The 17,670-nt window shown below is 45.3% G+C and overlaps 1 protein-coding gene across 2 annotated transcripts in view; it reads left to right on the forward strand.

The window, feature by feature from the left end:
• SRPK2 (SRSF protein kinase 2) overlaps nt 1-17,670 on the forward strand; it is a 704,996-nt gene that overhangs the window by 643,039 nt on the left and 44,287 nt on the right. For both annotated transcript variants that reach the window (XM_078680403.1, XM_078680411.1), the window contains one exon: nt 11,756-12,244. In XM_078680403.1, the coding sequence (XP_078536529.1) occupies nt 11,756-12,244 (489 nt within the window). The remainder of the gene's footprint in view (nt 1-11,755; nt 12,245-17,670) is intronic.

Below are 17,670 nucleotides of genomic sequence, written 5' to 3' on the forward strand. Positions count from 1 at the left end.
ATTCGATTTAAAATGTATTATTTTTATAAAGATTTGCTATTAAAAAACCTATGAAATTCACTGAAAAAACCATAGGTTATAGACCATATATAGTTAGGAATTAGCATTTACAAAACCATGAAAATTCACTGAAAAAACCATAGGTTATAGACCATATATAGTTAGGAATTAGCATTTAAAAAACCTTATTTTACTCACACAAAACCATTGAAATTCCATATTTAGTTAGTTGCACTAACTATATATCGCGCACCCGCAATCCACTGCTGATGATGTCACATATTACATCATTCATGACATATATATGTATATTCCAATTCCAATTCCAAAAATTCTTTATTTCGGCCACAAGGGCCATAAAAGATGCAATAAAAAACAGTACATACATTTAAAACACAATATTTACAAATAAAAGATCCTACTGGACCTGCATATGGTACGAGATACGAGGTAATATAAGTCAGGCGGACATTTTCTTCCTTATTATCCATGCTGCCATTAAAAATTTAGAAACCGCGAACACAATATGGCCCAGAGTGTTGGTTTTCATGACCCTGTAGGCCTGTGGGTACTTCCTAAAGCCCAAGTTCCGACACAAGGGTGCTATCCAGCGCCTCCTCAGGCTCCGGTAAGCGTGGCAGCAAAACATTATGTGCAGATCATCCTCGTCATGGGCTTTACAGCATGGACAGAGTTTGTCGCCCCCTGCAGACCATTTATAGGTGAATACTTTAGTAGGGAGTGTGCCAAACCTCCATTGCAGGAACAGTTTCCTCGCCAAGAGAGGAAAGATAAAATCCATAAAAGGTTCAAACACATAAGAATTTTTGGATTCCAAAAAACGACCCGTCAAAGTGCCACTATCATGAGCATTAACCATGTCAGCAAGGTATTTGTTCTTATACAGCTGGGCAAGGGTTTTACGCGGAATCCTTTTGCAGCCCTGAGCTGGGTCATCCCACAAGTCTGGCAAATTCAAGCTAAACAGTTCCGACTTGATAAATGCCAGCCAGGGAATTTTGCAGTTGGCATTCAACCTCATGACATGAATGAGGTCCTGTCTATAATGATACAGTTCCTCGGTGGTCCATATCCGATGCCAGAACTTCACCGGCTTCGACAGGAGATCCTCAACAATAGAGGGAAGGCCCAAGTCGAATCTTAAAGGGAGGAGTGGCGTACCTTGCGGGAGAGCAAGTAGGCGTCTCAAAAAACAATTTTCCACCCCTGCCATAACCTTCCCTGCTTTGTGTCCCCATAGCTCACTACCATAAGTGGCTGCTGCCTTCGCTTGGGACCTATATGTTTCCAGGGCCGGGCTTACAGGCTTAAAGGTGGACCTGTTAGCCACCTTCAGGAGTGCGCCCGATAGCTGGGAGAGTTTCAGCCTAGATCTCGCTACCTGGGAGTCCCATGATAAGTTTTCTTGAAGTGATACCCCCAAATATATAAAGGTCGAGACCCTTTCAAGAGTAGTTTCCCCCAGTTTAGGATTGGGTCTAGTTTTGGTGGGGGGGTTGAAGATCATGAACTTAGTTGAACTTAGTTTTTCCCGTGTTCACCTCCAACCCATGTTGGCGACAAAAAAGGCCAAAACCATCCACAATCCTCTGGATCCCCATGGGGGATTTGGAAAGCAGGAGGGTATCGTCAGCAAACATAATTGCCGGGACCCTCCTGCCTGCCAGAAGCGGGGCATCATTGTCTTTAACAGCGTCAAGATGTTGAATGACGCTGTTGATGTACAGACAGAACAGGGTCGGGGCCAGGACACAGCCCTGTCTGACGCCTCGACGGACCGGGAATTTGCCTGAGAGCTTTCCGTCCCTCCCACACCTTACTTGTGCAAAGTTGTTCTCATGCAACCTGATGATAATACTAAGAAGGTGGGGGGGCACTCCTAGCTTATGCAGCACCTCCCAAAGCTTCCCTCTGGGGACTAGGTCAAAGGCTGACCTCAGGTCCACGAAGACCATGTACAATCGACCTCCCTCTAGCGTGACCGTCTTCCAATATAGGAGAAGGAGGCGAAAAATTTGGTCCATGGTCGACGTGTTCTTCCTGAAGCCAGCCTGAAGGGGGCTCATGATGTCATTGTCCTCCACCCAGTCTATGAGATGGTTTAGAATGAGGCGCGCAAAGAGCTTTTGGGGCACATCTATTAGGCTAATAGGCCTGTAGTTGGCGGGGAGCAGGGTAGATCCCTTCTTGTGGATTGGTACAATCTCTGCCCCCAGCCATGACCCGGGGATCGCCATACCTCCTAGAATGGCATTAAAAAGGATGAGAAGGTATGGACCCCAGATGTCCGGGTGATGCCTGAAAAGATCCCCGGGTAACCTATCCAGACCTGGCGCCTTCCCCGATGGTAAATGCTCCAGGGCAACTTCCACTTCCCCCAGGGATAATTCCATGCCAAAAACCTGGGAGCCCAGAGGCGCTTGGAGAGCTGTATCAGGGCAGGAATCAGTGTCCTGATAAAGTACCCCAAAATAGGCCTCCCAAACCGCAGGGGCAATATTAGATTCGATTGCTTTATGTATATATATATGTATGTATATATATGTGTATATATATATGTATGTATATATATATGTATGTATATATGTATGTATGTGTATGTATATGTATGTGTATATATATATGTATATGTATGTGTATATATATATGTATGTGTATGTGTATATATATATGTATGTATATATATATATATATGTATATGTATGTATGTGTATATATGTATGTATATATGTATATATATATATATGTATATGTATGTATATGTATGTATATGTATGTATGTATATATATGTATATGTATGTATATGTATGTATATATATATGTGTATGTATGTATATTTTTTTTTGAAGAGACGGATCCCACGGCTTCAGGTTAGGCAAATGATTTATTTTTGCAACCTCTCAATGATGACGCGTTTCAAGCATCAAGTGCTCTTGATCACAATATATATATATATATACATACACACATACATATATATAATTAGACAAAGGGATGTCGCACTCCAGTCGCACTCCAGTCTTGTTGCAATTAGAGGTACTTTCCCAGTTCAGCGATATCGTAAGCCCCACTGGGCTGCTTTAAATAAGTACACGTTGTATTATGGGAAGTGGAGTTCGCGATCACTCCTGGAGCACAGACCGTGGATTGAGGGCGATTGTGTTCCATGGAGCCCATTCAGAGCTTTAATTTGGCAACACTGCGAGTGCACCCATCATGGAGAGATCGCGAACTCCACTTCCCATAATGCAACGTGAGCTTATTTAAAGCAGCCCATGGGGGCTCATGATATCGCCGAACTGGGAAAGTGGAAGGACTTTTGTGCATTCTTCTGACAGACAGCCTATGAGGAAGAGGCTACTCTAAACGTGTCAGGCTATGTCAGATGCCTTTAATTATCAGTGAATGTAACCGCCCATACCAATAAAAAGCTGTGGGGAAGGCTGGCTGTGCTCGAGTACCGTTTAATTAAGGACACCCCAAAGAGCTTGATATATATATATCACAAACTCGATCCAAATGTACTGGAGTGTGTGTATATATATATATATATATATATTTTTTTTTTTTTTTAACACCGGTTCCACCAACCGCCGCTCCGCTTAACCACGGGTGCCTCTTACCGCACAGTGGAGTGCGTAATATTTGTCCAACACTTTAGTCCCTTAGTCCACGGGACTAATTTTCAAAGAAGAGGTGCTCTTCTTTGAAAATTAGTCCCGTGGACTAAGGGACTAAAGTGATATATATATATATATATATGTCCATTTTACAAACTCGATCCAAAGGTACTGGAGTACTTTACGTGAGTACCAGTTACATAACATCATTTATGGTTGTCAAAGGGAGAACAAGTGATTTGCCCAAAATCACAGGATATTTAGCCAAGGCCGAGACTCAAACCCGGTTTTCCGAATACAAAGTCAGTAGCGCTGGTCGTTGAGCCACATCCTCTCCATTTTAGATAGTAAATCCCCCACCTCGGACTTTGCTCTGAAGCTATGACTGGTTTTTATATCTCTCTCGCACCTTATGAAATTCTATAATATTTTCTGTTGGAATGCAGGTCCATGGACGAATCAATATTTTAGTGTTACACAACTTCTTAAAGTCACTCCTGTACATCAAAGGTTAAATGGGTCATGGTGACGTTTGGAGAATTCTGGACAGGAAGGGTCTCGCAGAGGCTAGTTGGGCAAGGGTAGAGTCAGTCACATTTCAGACAGACACGGCACACATAGTGACTTCACCAGCACTACTAGCCTATCAGACACCTACCTGTGGGTCAGGTATAATTACAGATAAGAAATTTCTCTCAACTCCAATTTCACAAGTAACTCCTTTCTCTAAGGCCAAACACATAGCTGAAAACAAACCCTGGCATGTCCTACAGTTCAGCAGCTGCATATAAAAGGCGAGATCGATTGGATGTGTCAGTTTTTAGTCTAGACTTACACGTTGTTCTTAAATATTCTTCAAATGTACAACTTTATTAAACAATCTAAGCTGTAATGACCTACTTCAGGGTGAGTTTCCTCTGTGTCTTCCCATTGGCTGCACCAGCGTAGTGCTCCTAATTTCCAACTCAACTTGTCCTACATTTCTAAAAGCATCAAAGGTATGTTTCATCACAGTGTCTAGTTCTGACAGTGCTCTAGTTCTTTACAGTAGTTTATTGACGCTGCAAGCAAGACGAGTACAAGAGACCCAGCGGGAGCGTTGCCTGAACATGTTATGTCTAACAGAGTAGAACAAAGTTCCACGTCACTTGCGTTCAAACAACGGTCATCCTTTTTTAATTAACACGAACCAAAGATAAGTTCATATGAATATATTAAGGTTTTCGGTGTAAAAAAAACCTTATGCATGCGTAATTCGGTCATAAGGAGGGCGCACCGACCATGGCCCGCCTCCTCAGAGGCAACCACGTTACGGCCAGTCAATACTTCTAACAGGAACCAACAGAGTTTCTCATAATGAAAAGACTGGAGCCTGATTTTAACATGACCACTCTCAAAGATCAAGGGTGCTCTCTATTTGTCTGCATGCCAGTTTGAGGGTGCATCTCTGATATTGACTATGGGCAGAGTTACAAAGCATGCTCTAGTGGGCGCAGATCAATGTTGTTTCAAAGCACACTATCTCTGCTCCTCGAACAGGTGTCAGGAAGGAACAAAAGTGAGTAAACAAGCGAGCACCACATGATATTTGACAGTAGATGCTCGGGTAATGGAAGGTTGGAAAATAAATAACTTCCACCTCAATTGCTTCTGAAGCGAAAGCTGCAACTAACTGCGTTTTAGTGCCCAAGGCTCCATGGATCTGCAGCTCATAGAAGCAGCGAGGGCAGGATGTGGCAGGAAGTAAATAATAACCTAGATTGGGATGCCCAGAGGGAGGAGGAGCCATTGCACGCTCTACAAGAGGAAGCGTTGGATGACCAATCAAAACCATCACTTAGTGAAATTGCCTAGGCTGATCCAAGTACCCAAAGGAGGGACAATTGAGAGCAATGAGCCAATAGAAAGCCAGCATTTCTGAATGGCTCAAGAAAGAACCAATGGCAGACCGTGCAAGCGATGTCAAGGCTCGACCTAAAAATGACCAAATAATGAAGCAATACTATTACAAAATGTGCTGCATTATGCATGCATAATTGGCTTATTCTAGCAGCATAATTTCCTCAACATTGCCGCATAATATGGCCCTCTCCTGCTATCCAATTCCAGTGACTCTGACTATTATAAAGCTGCAAATGTCAGCCGGCTGAACAGGCACTTGTCTCTGCACAAGATTTAATACTTTGTTCCACAAAGCTGCTCTTATTGCTGCCATTTTGACAAACGTGTATTCTATGATAAAATACACAAATAACAAAGATATAATTAGTTTCCCGAGATGAAATTACCACAATCTTTGTCAGTGAAGTAAAATGAAGTTGCTAACTCCAGCTTCACCATGGAGGAAAATACTTTCAAAAAGAACACTAGAAGGTAAGTGGTATCACAATTAGCTGCATAACAACTAATTTGGGATGAATACCAACAGCAGTGGTAACCATGGAAGGATCTCCAGATTTTTCTTAATAAACTGTCGGTGGAGGAAATGTAATTACTACCAATATTTTGGTGTAATGGACAGGTTAAAGACACTTTTCTAAGGAACAAAATAGCATTCAAATACTATCTCAATTCGTCACTCCCCTAATCGTTCTCCTCATTTGTCCATCGCAGGCATGTGTCATGCCTCTTCCTGTGTTTAGCCCTCACCGAGAGCAGGGACCTATTACTACTATCCATCCATCTCCCATTTAATTACCATTTTAGGAACTTCCTTTTTATTTGTTTGAGACTATCTCCGGAGCGGTTGTGTTTCCATTCCCTCTGTGCATCGGTCTGTGTCTGTAAACAGGCCTGTAATTCAAGTTCTTACCTCGTTCCTTGTCCCGTGTCCCAATCACCCTCCTCACTGTCACATTCTCCAACCTGCACCATCGTGCCCAATGCTTCGAGCGTCGTGAAATTGCTCTTCCCAAATCTGCATTTTTAGGTGTCGCCTGGCGTCCACTGCGCAGCAGTGTCGCCTGGCGTCCACTGCGCAGCAGTGTTCGCGCAGGCGAAATCTTATGTTTTGCAGTACGGGGCTTTGTCCCGCCTCTCTCTTCCATTGGCTAGCTCCATAAATGGAGGCTAGCCATTGGAAGAGAGATGCGTCACTCTTTCTGGGAGCAGATTCGTGGGCGTTCCGGTGATTTTTTCGCTCTCTGACCCTTTTAGAACGCCATGAAGACGTGGGCCACTGTGGGCGTGTACTTTTTTTTTTTAACATGGATATTTTTCCTCATTGCTAAGATCGTCCTGGTCCCGCATGGTTGTATCCCGCTGTCCGTCCCCCTCCCGCTGTCCGTGTCTGTGTGTATCCCGCTGTCCGTCCCATCTCCCGCTGTTCGTGTCTGTTCCGCCCACCCCCGCGCTGTCCGTGTCTCTGTTTAGACACACCCAGGCGCTCCTGGCTGTTCCCAGCCCATGTTACAAGAGCCCAGCCTCGGGAGTCGAGCTGGGCATTCAGCGTTGCGTCTGCAGAGACCGAGAGCCGGAGCGGACCGGACCAGGGAGCCCCCGGGATGGCCGCCTAGAAGCCCGACCCCCAGAAGGACAGGTAAGGAGCTCACCTGCGCCCACTTGCTATGGACTCAACTGGACCTTTGCACCGGAACCAAAGTTTGGAAACTTTTCCTGGGTTCGAAGCTTGGTCCGTGAGCCCTCCCCGTGTTTGGACACCCCCCGGGCTCCAGAGTGTCCCTGGATTGCAAAACTTTTCTGGGCTCGGACGATTTTCTTGCCCCGCACTTCTCCGTTTGGGGGCTCCGGACAGACTTCGCTTCAAAACAGTTTTAGGGCAACTTTGAAGCGCTTCTGCACATTAATCTGTCCAAATTGCGGTGACTGGGAGGGGTATGTGTCGGCTCTTTTGACGTAGATTTGCGTCTACTCTGTAAAGGACCCCTTCTGGTGCCCCTAACGCACAGCCACGCCTCGGTAATACACAGGAGTATGAGGATTGTAGCGCTTTGTAGGGCGGGCTAGTGAGAAGATTAATCTAGCGCTATAGCCCTCGGTGTACGGACTCTTACTGTGGCGTCAAAACCAGCCAGAAAGTTGGTTAAAGCAGATCTTGGGCGTTCAGCGTTAATGACCGTGTGTACGCAGGAGCGCTGCCCCCCCCACCCCACTAACCACTCGCTTGCATGCAGCACAGCACTCCGACCACGCCCGTGAGGTGTGCTGCAGGAGTGGAGTAAAGTGGCGTGAGTGGTCTGGAGACATGCGCAGGGTCGAGGCTGTGGGTGTGCGTCTTGGAGGTCGTGTTTATTGTGCCGTGTGATTTGGTGTTAGTGGCGTTTCTGGAAGTACATTTTGGAGTGCACACATTGGGCTACACAATAAACAGGTGGGACCACCTACAAAGGTGTTGTATCTATGTGCTTACATCTCTGTGCTTGTATTTTTATATTTAGATATTGAGCAATACACTCTGACATGCAAAGTCACTTTCAACATTTTAAGCAAATATCGCTACTTGGCAAGGTAGTTGGACAGGGGCAATTTAACTTTGTCGTTTTGATGGGGATCCGCGCTGTGTGGTTCAGGTGGTATTTGTCCCTCGCAGTTACAATTGCAGCCTCTCTCGTGTAGTCAATACATAATGTTTCTACTTCTGAGGTTTCATTTAGCTATTTAAGGTATTCTGGGAGTTATTTTCGTTTGAGTGGCAGGCCGGATACCAATGGTTTGTTCAGAATAGCCAAGCACTGGGAACATGGCTGTGCTTGCTTCCCTGCCCCCTGGCTGTGCTTGCTTCCCTGCCCCCTGCCCCCTGCCCGTGCTTGCTTCCCTGACCCCTGGCTGTGCTTGCTCCCCCGCCCCTTGGCTGTGCTTGCTCCCCCGCCCCCTGGCTGTGCTTGCTCCCCCGCCCCCTGGCTGTGAATGCTCCCCCGCCCCCTGGCTGTGCTTGCTCCCCCGCCACCTGGCTGTGCTTGCTTCCCTGCCACCTGGCTGTGCTTGCTTCCCTGCCCCCTCGCTGTGCTTGCTTCCCTGCCTCCTCGCTGTGCTTGCTTCCCTGCCCCCTCGCTGTGCTTGCTTCCCTGCCCCCTCGCTGTGCTTGCTTCCCTGCCCCCTCGCTGTGCTTGCTTCCCTGCCCCCCTCGCTGTGCTTGCTTCCCTGCCCCCTGTGTGTGTGTGTGGCTCTGGGTGGGTGTGTGTGGCTCTGGGTGGGTGTGTGTGGCTCTGGGTGTGTGGCTCTGGCTGTGTGTGTGTGTGTGTGGCTCTGGGTGTGTGTGTGTGTGTGTGTGTGTGTGTGGCTCTGGGTGTGTGTGTGTGTGTGTGTGGCTCTGGGTGTGTGTGTGTGTGGCTCTGTGTGTGTGTGTGTGTGTGTGTGTGGCTCTGGGTGTGTGTGTGTGTGTGTGTGGCTCTGGGTGTGTGTGGCTCTGGGTGTGTGTGTGTGGCTGGCTCTGGGTGTTTGTGGCTGGCTCTGGGTGTGTGTGTGTGTGTCTCTGGGTGTGTGTGTGTGTGGTAGCAATTGCTGTCTACTGAGCTCGTCCGTAGAGTACAATAGGTCTCACATTTGCGAGAGATTAAGCTAATGGCAATGTAAATGACACTGCCATTTATTTATCTGTTTTCAAAACCAACACATAAATACAAATGTTATCATTTACAATGCCAATAGCTCTAACTTTTCCAAAGGCGAAACCATTGCATTATAAATGCTTGTTTTCTTATCCCGTCCCCAATCACCCTCCTTCATCTGATGCTTGCTCCCTCCTGCGACTGCTTGCCTTGTGCATATCCGACCGTAATAGAACAGGCATGTAAACCATTTTCTTATCCTGTTTTTCAAGTCACAGCTTGTTTTTCGGTTACCAGGACAGCATTTGCGGGAAGAGAGCGATAAATTCAGCAATCACCCCCCCCCATCTCCATTGCCCGGCAAGGTCGTGTGACCGCTTCGTTTCAGCTTCCCTTCACTCACTCGTTCTTCCACCAGCCGCGGTAGTTACTAAAAACAGGAACTCGTCATAACGGGCTTGCTGGTTACTAATAAAACCGGCTGCAGGAAGAGCTTGTTTCACCTCACTAGATGGTCATTTTAAAGCACCACATGCCACCAACTGCACTCCTAGGCGCTGGAGTGCATCTGTATAGTAAGTGTTTTGTGGTTTAAAATACAGTGCACAGTACATCCGCAGAACCTTAATGGTCTACATTGCAAGGTCACCTAACTGCTTTGTTTCACCTGCCCTATACTCGTTCATTCCCCCCTCGCACCCCTGAGATAGTTACAAAAAAACAGGAACACGTCATAACAAGCTTGCTGGTTGCTAATAAAACAAGCTGCAAGAGGGCTTGTTTCAGTTCACTGGATGGTCATTTTAAAGCACCACATGACACTAACTAGAGTGCATCTGTATTGTAAGCGTTATGTATTTTAGAGAACAGCGCACAATACATCAGCAACCCCTTCCATGATTTCCATTGCCTTGCAAGGTCACGCGACTGCTTTGTTTCAGCTGCCCTTCACTCACTCATAGTCACCCCCGTTACCCCCCACGTCCGCCCTTCCACCCCCCCCATTTCCTGAGATGGTTACAAAACACATGAACACTTCCTAACTGGCTCGTTGGTTACTAATAAAACAGGCTGCTGGAAGGGCTTTTTTCAATTCACTGGATGGTCATTGTAACGTGCTGTATGGCAGCAACTTCTCTCCTAGGCACTGGAATGTATCTGTATATTAAGCTTTTTGTGGTTTAGATTACAGCGCACACTACATAAGAAAGCACATTGTTTGATATGTTGCAGAATTACATGTTAAAAGCAAATGATCAGTAAAAGGCTTATTGCAAGATAAAATAAACAAAGGTATTTTCAACAGACCGCACCCCGCACTTTAAGGCTGACATATCTAAGTACTGAAATAATGTGTTACTGTTGCACAAATTAACAGGATTCATTTTATCAACATCCAAAGGCAGCGGAAACCAAGCCAGGATCCAGCCACGTGACCCAGTAATTACAGTACAGTGGCCTAATAAGCTGGCTTACCACTTTCCTGCAATATCCTTGACATCTAGGTGGTCATTGTAAATCCAATTCACTGACTGGAAGAGAGGTATGGTCAGATTTTATTTCAAACCAAATAGACAAAAGAAGTGGCCCACAAAATACCATGTAGTAGGATGAGGGAATAGATTTAATAAAGGATTCCTGAATTTGAACCTACGCATGCAATGATCTCTGCATTTTGATGATATTTGGCAGTCGGAAGCTTAGTGGTGTGAGTGCCAGCAGCAGGCAGACGGTATCTTCTGTTCTTGAGAGGTGATTTTAGTAGGTCATTTTGGCAGAACTCGTTAAAGGTAATTGACACATTCAATATTGTGTTTTGCTCTCTATCAAATAGTAAATTTAATTTGGGATGCAATATTCATGTACACTAGTGGTTAAATAAAGGAGTAATGGCACATCAACTGCGGGCGCTTGAGTGCTGCATCTGCCTGAGGTACACTTACCATCTGGCCATGCAGTGTTGAGACACATTAACAAAGCCAATAGGTCTTACATGGCTGAGACCGATTGGATTTGCCAATGCTTGTTTAAGTAGTCGTGGCCTGTAATAAAGAGTGTTCCAGTCAGCACTATGGCATGGTGCAGCTGGGTTTTTTGCCATTGTTATATTCCTTTCAATGCCATCTATGTGGTTTGTTGCTTTGTCAATGTATGTTCTCAAGACTACATATCTAATAACAATAGTTGAATACATGTTTTGAGTTGTCTTTTTCCTAGACACTTTCTCGGTGCCAAATTTGGCTTTGAACGATAAGTCCATTCTTGGTCAAGTTTGTAAACAAATCTTCCTTGTTGTCCTGCCAATCAGTCTGCTTTGGAATCTACTAGCTAAGAAGTTATAATACAACTTTTGCAAAATCTAAACAAAAACTACTACTAAATTACTTCTCTGCTACAGATTTACAGCATTAATTAAATTAAGCAGCCTGAAAATGTTTTACTATTAAGCTGTGTTGTCCTGATCTAGTAAGTGAATGCCTTTTTCGATTTACATGCCCCAAAAGTGAATATGATATTTCCAGGAAGGATTTTGAGAAGGACTGCTTGAAAATTGCTGTATTCGCTGACAATACGCTTGCTTGTTTAACCGTATTCTATATCATCAGGTGAAGCAGATCATGAAGAAAAGGAAGACACAGAGAAAGAAATCATTGAAAAGGATGACGATGTTGAAAAGGAAATCAGTGGACCAGAACGCAAATGGATAGAATCTCCGAAAGCAAATGGGCATATAGAAAATGGACCTTTTTCCATTGAACAAAACCTTGATGATGATGACGACGATGATGAGGAAGATAGCCCAAACCCTGACAAGAGTCCTCTAGAGCATCCAAACGTGGAAAGTAATTTTCCATACAGTAGGGCCTATGAACAATTTAATGGTGAATTGCCAAATGGACAACATAAAAGCCCAGAACCGCACTTTAGTGAATTTTCAGTTTCTATGTTTACTGGGCCTTTGGAAACTGGAGCATCTGGTCCAGCTGCTTCAGAAGACTCGACAGCCCCAGAAAGAGAAGGAAACAGTCCGAGCGGCCTTATTCAAGATAGGAGCAGGACTGTCTCTGCCTCTAGTAATGGTGATTTGCCAAAAAGTAAGTACCTTCCTATCAAGTTGTCTTTTATTAATGTCTATGTGGTATTGCGTTAGCACATTTGTCTATATGTCATTCTCTTGATATTTTTTATTCCACGTTCTTTTATGACCAGAGTGGCTTAACAGTTGAGGATCAAACATCAGCTGAAGATTCCAATGTTCTTGAGCTCAAGCCATAGCTTCATTACTGAGCTTTTTTCGTTGGTCTGATGTCTGATGTTTGTGCCACAATGGACCCTATCTTGTAAGAAATCAACAGTGCGAAGGAGAAACAAGAGTGTCTTTTGTAGGCAGGTTTTTAATTTCTGATTGGGACACACTTATTCTAAGGATAGTAAATATTGGAACACTGAGTTGAATGTGTGGTTGATCCTCAGCCTCCTCGGCCACCACCATGCTAGTAAATATCAGAAATATTTACTTCTCATTGTTCCCTCGCCTTTATACGGCAACTAGGGAAAAATGTATTGACTTGAAGAGATCAAAGAAAGAAAATGTGGTAGGAGAGCTAGGGCCTAGTGAAGGGAGTAACCAAGGTGATCAACAATTAAAGGGAAGAGCATTTGTTGACAGGGTTAAAGATAAGTAAGGGCAAGGGAATCCAAGCATAATATCAAATGTAATTCCTGAGAATGTATATCTGCCTTGAGAGTTGAAGTTCATTGTTCGTTTGTTAATTTTTTTCCCAATGGTTTTTATTAGCGTACATGCGCATATCTCTCACATACGAAAAAAGCATGTCTTAGAGAGCAATATTGCTTGTACATTTGGAATCCTCTCCCAAATCAATGTTCAGGGAGGTCGCATACTTGGAACAGGTACTTTTTTAGTATTGAAACAAAGAAACCCCAACAAAAACGCTGCAACCCCCACCCCTTGGTGCTCGATATAACAGTAGCAAAGTAACATTTCCAAACACCGGACATTTCTAAGTGTTTAGTATATCCTCCGAAGACCCTAAATCATTAACTTAACTAGAGGAGACTTCATCTAATGCCTACCTCCATTCAGTAAGGGCCGGTGGTCGCAGCATAGCCATTGCATAATAAAAAGAATGGAAGAAACATTTTCTATAGGGGCATGTCATGGCAGCTGAGTGTTGTCTTCAATGATGCCTTTAAACTGCTCAAGGAGCATGTTCCATGCCTGTGATATCAAATATTTTCTTAATCTTGCTCATTCCTCCCTGTGTAGTAATATGCTCTCAGCTAGGCTCCACACAATCCGCAAACGGGCCCAGGTGGCTATAATAGGGGCGCCATTATGTTTCCACAGTATTGTGATGGCTCGTTTAGCTAATACCAGGGCCAAGTCCGGGTATTTATCAGCGGGTCTCTCCAGGGCAGGTCGAGGAAAAAGGCCAGCGAGCACAGTACTCCTGCTGGTGTGTTTGGTATAGGGAGGCCGGTTGTGCCAGTGAGCATTGGCAAGATCTTGATCCAATAATTTAGGAAGGGACAGACCCATACCGTGTATGAGGTATGCTTCAGGAAGGGACGCAGCTGCGCCAGGCAAAGTCCTAATTATCCTGGCTAGAGTAAAATAAGCTCTATTGAGGATACTAAATTGAATATATTTGAATCAACTTCCCTGGGATACTTTATGTGGGTTGTATACCATCTTCCGCCGTTCTACTCTTTGTTTGTTACATGACACAGACGTATGTACTTAACATGCATGACTAGAGCCTCCTGCATCCTTATACTTTGTGTATACATACCCCAGTTATATGTGATGTAAATGAGATGACAATCAGTTTCCAGTTGAAGGTGCTGCTTCTAAAATCTGGAATTTAAAAAGTGAATTGAACTACCAAGAAAATGGAGTCAATTGTATGTAATCTTCATTTCTGCTAAACGGCCAGTGCTCGATAATAAAACTGGATGAACTGTCACAAAATGGCTGTTTATAAAAGACGTGTAATAATTAATTTATTGAAAAGGACTGTGTGATTCACGCAGGTAATTGAAGGCTGAATGCCTTGAATTTTGCTTGCTGGTTATATTGAACAGTGCTGCTGAGGGCGTTTGCTTACACTTACAGCAAAATGAGTTACTGTTACGGTTGCTCTCAGTTTTGGTGTATAGCAGTGAGCAACCACTAAATAAATGCATGATTAGTCACAGAAAGCGAAAGCAAATCTTAGATTGGCTAGCACACTTCCTAACTTCATATAGTTCATAATAAACACATTTTAAAGGGATGGGCCTAGGCATGATTTACAAGACTGAATTAAAACCAGCATTGGTAAAAATCAACAAGTCAGGCGTTGGTTGCAAGCCTTCTGGCAATTCTTGTTTTGTTTTGTCATAGGTTTTGCAAAACTTAATTGTTTGGAAACATACCGGGTCCTCATCAATTAAAAAAAGTAATTTCCTACACGCAAAAATGTTTTTTTGCTCTGTCTCTAAAAGAACCACACATTTGAAAGAAACAAGTTAGTTATAGATTCCTTACCTTAGAATTACCCCAAGGCGTCAGACTGGATCCAGAAAGTTTTTTCGTCAGCAGTACCTCTGCGCATCGGTAGGTGGCGTCATTCGTCTCCTTAGACGCTGCCCTCGCACGCTAATGTCAGTTCTTTCTTTTTCCGAGCCAGCCAGCGCAGATCCAGTAAGAGCGGTACCTACAGTCACTTTTTGACTGACTTTTTCTCGACTTTTGTTGACTTCTTTTTTGAGTCTATCAACTCCTGGTGCACTAGGGATGCCCGGTTTCAAGGCATGCGGTTCTTGTATCGACGGATGTCGGTGACGGACCCGCACCGAGTGTGCCTCTTTTGCCTGGAGCGCGACCATGACCCCCCAAGTCGTGCTCCAACTGCTGGTCGATGGCGCCAAAGACTTTGCGGTAGCGGTCCCGAAAGCTGCTTGAGCGCCGGCAGTCAGCTCCGCGCCGTTCGAGGTCGCGAGGGAAAGCGAGAGACCGGTCACGGAGCCGCCACCACAACCGCGCGTCCAAGTCATCGTACTCTTCGCACTCTGGGGCTGGTAAGTCGAAGCATAAGAAAAAAACGAAGCATCATCGCTCTTCAACTTCTCCTCGTCGGTCGGCCGACCCGACGAGGGATGCGGGTGGTGCCTATCTCGGGGCCCTGCGTGCGGAGCCCGAAGAGTCCACTCCACGTTTCCCTCCCTTTCTGGGACCCGGAGTGACTCCCTCCCAGCTTTGTACGTTCTACGAGGCATTCCATGCCATCGTTGGGCTGCCGGACCTGCTGGCGCGCCTTCGCCGGCTCCGGCCCTGGTGCCGCAGGGCCCACTTGGATCCAGGCCTGGATTCGGATCGGTGCCGGTTGACCTCATTACACCTCCACTGGCACCGCTTCCTTCGGCACCATTACCGCATTCGACACCTGTCGGCCCACCGGCCGGCATCGACCGTGACCTCCATCCTGATGTGGAACCGGACCAGTGTCGAGAGGGGGTTTTGTGCCCATGTTCCCTCCTGGGGTCCCTTTTAAGCCAGATTGGCACCCAGAGGAGGAGGAGGAGGACTGGGAGGGGTCAGGTGGCCCTTTAACTGACCAGATGGGATCTGAGCAGGACTGGAGAGAGGAACTGGGAGATGCCAGTGGTCTTGACACCTCCCCTGACCTTGGCACGTTGTCTCCTCCTACCGTAGCTATGGAGAAGGAAGTGTCATATGCAGTGGTGTTGTGTAAGGCAGCTGAGGCTCTCAACCTCGAGCTCCCTACGGTGGCGTTCAGGACTAACCTCCTAACATGTAAAAACAAATTCAATACATTCCCTCCATCTGTAGTGGATTATGCCATATGAGCATCCCTTCGCCAGGTTCAAGCAGTGGTTTCTTGTGATTTCCATCTGGACCAAATCTTTTGGTGTGTAGCTGGGCAACCTCAACGTATACACCACCTCCTCCGCTGTGACGATGTAATCTATACCCATTACCAGTCAGATAGTGTAGGGAGGGATCAGTGCTTCTCAGTCTCTTGGGATGTCTCGTTTTGTGATCAGGAACCAGTGTTCGTGCACCATGTACACACCCTAGTCACCAATGATACCGAGCAGTGCTATTATAGGGTCATGGGGGAGCACATGGCCCATCATTTTAAGCTTGCATGTATTATTTTGACTAATACTGCAATATAGCTGGACATTCCCAGATAACATGTAAGGCCGACACCTCTGCTTTTTGACACTGCACATATGTAGTTGATGAAACCCTGCCCATCCGCTACAATCTAGAGGAAGGATAATATACCCTTTGCAGATATTTGAATTGTATTAGTCTAAGTCAAATGTTCAGAAATGGCCAACAGTTGCGCAGCCATCTTTACTTCAATCAATCCTCATTGAGTAAGTGCCATAAGTCTCTCTCCCATTTTTGTTTCAAGCTCTGGAATGGTTCGGGGGAATCCATTAGATGCGATCTTTAGTCCTCTGGGATCCCCTCTCCAGCCAGTTTCTTTCATTGTTGTTTTTGCCTCAAGGGAATGAAAGTCCAAGTCCCCCTCGAGATCTTCCGCATGACATTCCAGCGCATGCCTATCTGTAGATATATCCCCCAGATAATATTGACTGTTCAATAATTCGCTATTGGAGTAAACTTTTAAAGATTTACATTTTCCCCTGACATTCAAAGAAAGTACATTCTTCTTAAAACTTCAGGCAACAGCTCTGACATTCGTATCCTTCAACATTCATATTAAGAAGGCCAAACCTTTGTGTGCCTTACAGACCTGTTGGAGACTCAGTGGCTCAAAAACAATAATAAAAAAAATGAGCAGCCATTAAAGCTCATATTCTTTAGAGTAGGAGTACAGACAATTGGACACCTTTGGGAAGAGTAATCTCCCCAGCTACCACCGCCATGAAGACAGCCAATGCTGTAGCCGTCTTACGGTGTTGCGGTTGACAGAAACTGCACAATGCCTTGCCTTATTTAGACTAGGGATGGGTGGAATATTCCGTTCCTCCTGTGGAGTTGGTGGAATTTTGCTGACTCTGCCTAACTCTTGTAATGGAGAGTTCCAACAAATTCTGGCAGTCCCCGTGTGGTGGAGTTTTTTCTCAGGTCGCGTGCAGCTCCAGAATGGTAATTTGGCATGCGCAAGCAGGATTTGGCTTCCCCTAGCACGATTTGTGGTCTCTAGGTGGACATCCGGCAAGATTTTTCTAGCGCCAGTGGTAGTAACGGTTTGTGGTTCCAGTAGAAAATCTACTTGAGTGGCAGCAAAATAAACACGAATCGCTATGCCCTCTGGCGCACCATGTGCTTCCCTCTGCTGTTCGCATTGATTTTTTAGCATGGAACGTGCTAGTGGCGCTAAATTACAGTGCAGCAGTGCGACATGCCTATTTCCGCCCATTGGCGAATCTCGCTGAGTTTTTATATAAATTCTGCTACTTCTGCCCACCCCTAATTTTGTCCTGATTCTGAGGCATGCATGAGTTGAAACCA

The sequence above is a fragment of the Lissotriton helveticus genome, chromosome 1_1, assembly GCF_964261635.1.
Source record: "Lissotriton helveticus chromosome 1_1, aLisHel1.1, whole genome shotgun sequence".
In the NCBI taxonomy this organism is placed as follows: domain Eukaryota; kingdom Metazoa; phylum Chordata; class Amphibia; order Caudata; family Salamandridae; genus Lissotriton; species Lissotriton helveticus.